The sequence below is a fragment of the Budorcas taxicolor genome, chromosome 2 (assembly GCF_023091745.1).
Source record: "Budorcas taxicolor isolate Tak-1 chromosome 2, Takin1.1, whole genome shotgun sequence".
Classification (NCBI taxonomy): Eukaryota; Metazoa; Chordata; class Mammalia; order Artiodactyla; family Bovidae; genus Budorcas; species Budorcas taxicolor.
The window spans coordinates 151,498,090-151,503,048 of record NC_068911.1 but is presented as its reverse complement, the minus strand read 5'-3'; the positions used below and the strand labels follow the sequence as shown (position 1 = coordinate 151,503,048).

The 4,959-nt window shown below is 58.6% G+C and overlaps 1 protein-coding gene across 1 annotated transcript; it reads right to left on the bottom strand.

The window, feature by feature from the left end:
• Positions 1-238: 238 nt before the first annotated feature.
• Positions 239-1,360, bottom strand: CDK5R2 (cyclin dependent kinase 5 regulatory subunit 2). Its single transcript, XM_052636070.1, has one exon. It carries the CDS (start codon positions 1,358-1,360, stop codon positions 239-241), a length of 1,122 nt encoding a protein of 373 aa, XP_052492030.1.
• Between the last annotated feature and the right edge of the window lie 3,599 nt (positions 1,361-4,959).

Below are 4,959 nucleotides of genomic sequence, written 5' to 3'. Positions count from 1 at the left end.
GGGTGAGGTTGGGGGTTCCTCTCCCGCGCTCATCCCCCACCCTCACCCTGCGCCCAGCAAATCCAAACGCCGAGGCCTCTGGCATCCTGGCCTCCACCTTCCCCTGCGGGGCAGGAGTGGCTCCTCCTCCGGCCACGGCGCGGAGCGGCGGTAGCAGCGGCGGCGGCTTGATGGTCCCGGGGTCTCCGAGTGTGTGTTAGGGGCTGGGGCGGGGAGCGGGCGCTGCCCTGGGTTATCCCTAGCGGTCCAAGTTCATAGTCCAGTGCTTGGCTCCAGTCGCGCAGCTGTCCCTGGCGGCCGAGGAGGAGGAGGAGGTGGAGGGGGCCGCGGGCGCGCCCCCGTTGGGTGGACCCCCGGCGCTGGCGGAGGCCTCGCCCTCGTTCTTGAGGTCTTGGAAGACCTGCGTGAAGAAGTGGGGGTCGGCGTTGAGCCGCAGCATCTGCGGGCTGAGCCGCTGGATGAGGCGCAGGCAGCGTTGCCAGAAGCGCTCCTTGTCGGGCTCCACGAGGAAGGGCTTGAGCGGGTAGGAGATCTCGTTGCCCATGTAGGAGTAGGCGAGGTAGAGGCAGGTGAGGAAGGCGGCCTGCAGCTCGGCGGCCGACGCCAGCTCGTCCCCGCGCAGCGACTCGCGGCACAGCAGGTACACGAACACCAGGTTGGCGGGAGTAATGAAGGCCTGGTCTTGCCAGCCCTGCAGCAGCAGCGAGCGGTCCACTCCGCGGAACCAGCCCACCAGCTCGCCCGGGCTCAGCTCCTTGAGACGGTAGCAGCGCCGGCACACGAAGTCGCCCAGGCAGCGCAGCAGCTCGCCGGTAGAAGCCTGGACGATGACCCGCCGCGGCGAGCCGCCAGGGACCGGCGGCGCCGCCTGCGGGGCTGGGGGCGGCGGCGGCGGCGGCTTCCCTCCGTCCGAGCCTGGCGGCGGAACTCCGGCGCTGCCCCCCGACGGCGGCTCGCAGGTGGCGGCGGCCGCGGGTACGGTGGGCACGGGCACCGCCAGGGGCTTGGCGGCACCGCCGCCGTCGGGGGGATCCCGACCTTTGCGGAGAAGGTTCTCGCGGTTGCGTTGCTGGACCAGGGGGTCGGGGCCGGTGGACGCTGGCTTGGGCGTCACCTTCTTGCTGCCTTTCTTCTTCTTGGCGGACGCGGCCACAAGGCGCTTCCAGGTGAGCGCGGAGATGAGCACGGACGGCCGTTTGAGCCGGCTCTCGCCTTTGCCGCCCTTGCCCACTGGCGGCGCCCCGTAGCCCCCCAGCGCCTCGTCTCCCGCGGGCGGCGCCTTCTTCTTCTCCTCGGGCAGCCCGCCGGGCCTCCGGCCCTTGGCCGAGGAGGCGGGGGAAAGAGACAGCACCGTGCCCATCCTGCAGAGCGGGGCCGGCGCCCGGGCCCCGGCGGGAACCGCGGGCGGCGCCCCTGCCCGCCGCGCCGCCGCCTCTGCTGCAGCCCCCGGGGACCCGGCGGTGGGGGCCCAGCCCCGGCCCGGGCGCGGGAACGGGCAGTAGAACGCGGCTGCTTTGGCTTTTCTGCGCCGGCTGCTCGGGGTCTGAGCTGCGCCAGCTGCAGCGTCAGCCCCACCCCTTGGGCCCAGTCTTCGCCGCGCCACGCCCCGTCTCACGCAGCCAATCCTTGCCCAAGCTGCCCTCCTAACCGGCAGCTGCGCTGACCAATAGAATCTCTCATGCCAATCTCAAGTTCCGCCCATCCCCATGCCTTGGTCTCTGGTCCAGTCCCTTCACCAGAAAGGCGAAAGGAGGAGGTGGCTGGTTCGAGGACCTCGTCAGGGTCAGAACCGGTGGGTGGGTGGGTGTGGGAGGCTGCTCCCACCTACACCTACAGGTCCTAGGGCCCTGAATCAACTTGTTTTGATGCACTGGATCGCGATAGCAGAGATGCCATGGGAACAGCCTCCTCCCCTTTTGATTATGTGCTGGGGTTGGGGGGAGGGCAGCGTGGGCAGCTGCTTCATCAAGGCGAGTGCCTTCATCAAGCCGCCCAGGCCCCAGCTGGGTCGCACTGCACCAGCTCCTCCAACCTAGCAGTAGGTGGATTCCCTCTTAACTCTCCTCCCCTCCCTTCCCCCATGTGGCCACGAGGGAAGACTGCAGCAGGTGTATTCTTGCTCTGCCTGTGACGAGGTGTTGGCTGGGCCCTGGTCTGCCTAAAGGTCGCGACCCGCCTCCTTAGAGGCCTTTACTCTGGGGGTGGTAAGACACTCAGATTTGTCGCCAAAGCCACGGTTTGCCGACCTGATTCTCTGCTGCTGAGTCTGTGATAAGACGCCCTGAGCTCTGGTCCTGCTCTTTGCCCCTCTCCCCTCCAATCCCCTGATTTCACACTCGGATGGATGATGGGTGATTGGTCCCTGGGGAAATTCTGGAAATTGGTCTGTCCAGTCTCAGATAGCAGACTGGCCTTCTGTGCAGAGGGAGGCCCAGGAGGGTTGGTCCCACCCATGGCCAGTCCTGGGTCCAGGCTGAGATGGGTTTTTATTGTCACATGCCCCCTGCCATTCAGGTCCTAGCTGACCCCATTCCCAGCTCTAGGCTATTAGGCTGGGTCCTGCCCATTTCTCTCTGGGTCTGTCTGTTCTCTCCTCGGCACCCATAAGGCCTTTGTCCCGGATTTGGTATTCTCTAGGTCTTACCTGCAGGTCTGGAGCCCAGCTGGTTTGGGGCTGTTCTATCTGCCTTGAAGGACTGTGTCCACCCTTCTCCTGGCCTGATCTCTGGCTCCCCAGCACAGGAGTCTTCTGGCTTCTTAAGTGGACTTTGGAGGTAGGTATGGGTTTCATGGAGGAGAGAAGCCTTCACCTATCCCTGGTGGGTCAGATGGTAAAGAATATGCCTGCAGTGCAGGAGACCTGAGTTTGATCCCTGGGTCAGTAAGATCCCCTGGAGAAGGAAATGTCTACCCACTCCAGTATTCTTGCCTGGAGAATCCCATGGACAGAGGAGCCTGGTGGGCTACAGTTGATGGGGGTGCAAAGAGTCTGACAAAACTGAACGACTAACACACACATGGATTCAGCAGAATTCTCAGACTTGGCCCCGGAGTCACTTCTATGCTCCTCAGAGACCACCAACCCAGCTCCAAGGATCCACTGCTGTCAGGGCTTCTGTGTATGCACGTGTGTACCTAGTTCATTGCAGAAAGGCTATTTCAGAATCCCCTTGGGCTGCCAACAGAGGCACCAGCTTTTCTCAGCTATCCCACAGGCCTGCCCCCACCCCACCCCTGTGGGGGCCTGTGGTCTAGCTGTATTGATTCCCTACCGTACACCACCTTACACAGGCCAACTTGTACCCTTCCCTGACTCAGCACTCAACTGTACTTTCTCAGTGGGGTCTCTCCTGTTCCCTTAGATCTGATCTTTGTTCTCTCACAACTCAAGCTGACCTGCCCAACCTCTCATTCTCCCCATAGTTACTGAAAAATGTTCCCTTTTTTCAGTTTCTGTAATTGGTCCTACTTCCTCCTACAAGGCTTTCTGAGTCAGCCTTTATCTGACACCCAAGGAACAGTCGCTTCACCAGTAGTTAAGGACAGGCCCCATAGAGACTGAGTTGCACCGGCAGAAACACCAGGCACGTGGATTTGAATGGCACGTGGGTCCTCTGCTCCCAGGAGTCCCTCACTGACGTAAGGCCTACTGCTGGTGTCATTCAGGACAAGAGTCTATGTAACCCCTACAGATGTCACCACTGTGGGACATTCCAAGACCAGCAGTGACCTGCTGTCCTTTTAGAATTGAGAGTTCCCTCTTCTGCTTCAGGTGCCTTAAAAGATCATATTTCCCCTTCTCATCTTCCTCTTGCCCTGCCTCAGACCCCCTCTCTTGGGCTCACATGATCACCACCTTCCTAGTCTGGTCATCCCTCTTGAATCTCTGAGCTCCTATCACTGGGCCAGGACCCTCCCTCAAACCACCAATCTGCCTTTGTCAAGCTCTTGAAATTCCATCTCCTCCAAGAAGCTTTTATGGACTGACTGGGAGGGACCTGACGCCCTTCCTAACATCAGTCTTTCTAACCTCTTCCCCTGCCAGCAGCAGCTGCTACGTAACAACTCGGTTAAGGGCTGGGCTCTGAGTTCTCAGTCCAAGATGTGCAAGAAGAATATGGATGGAATTTTAAAGGACAAGAAGATAAAATAATAAAAGCAAATCTATAAAGAGCGACAGCATTTCTGTTACCAAAAAAGCTTGCATTATTAAGGGAGGAAAGAGGGAGTTTCTGTCTCTACAGGGTGGAGGCCAAGGAGGATAAGCACAGTGAAACCGGAAAGGCATCCTGAGAAGGTGGGCTTTATGGAAAGACAGTAGACCACCAGGGAATTCCCCAAATGAGCCCCATCTTCAAGGGAACATCCAAAGGCAATGCTGCTCAAACTCTTCTGCCCTTTGGCTGCTTTTTATCTTTTTATCTGATAAGTCATAGTCTAGGATGCAGTTTTCAGTTCAATTCAGCTCAGTCACTCAGTCATGTCCGACTCTGTGACTCCATGGACTGCACACCAGGCTTCCCTGTCGATCACCAATTCCCAGAGCTTGCTCAAACTCATGTCCATCAGGTTGGTGATGCCATCCAACCATCTCACCCTCTGTCAGGAGTTTTAGTCCACAACTTATTAATGGTATGACTTGGAGAAGTCATTTCAGCTCTCCCTTCACACTACAATGCAGGAATTCTACATATTTTTATCATCAGGGAAAAAAAAAAAAAACACTGAAGGAGGAAGATAATATCTTGGGATTGAACTTAAAAATGGTTCTTAGAGCCTCTTCTAGCTCTACGAATCTGTTTCTAAATAAAACCTGCCCTGTGAATCTGTTTCACTTTCTAGCTCCAGTCCTGTCTGGTTCTCCTTATTTCTGCATGATGGGCTCAGGCTTGTGTGCACAGCATCTGTGTGAGGCCTGCCCTTCTGCAGTTCTACCCAGGAGATGAAGGGGAGGGGTGC

What these genes read in the sequence shown, in the direction of transcription:
- CDK5R2 (XM_052636070.1), bottom strand. Translation starts at nt 1,360, where the DNA reads ATGGGCACGGTGCTGTCTCTTTCCCCCGCCTCCTCGGCCAAGGGCCGG.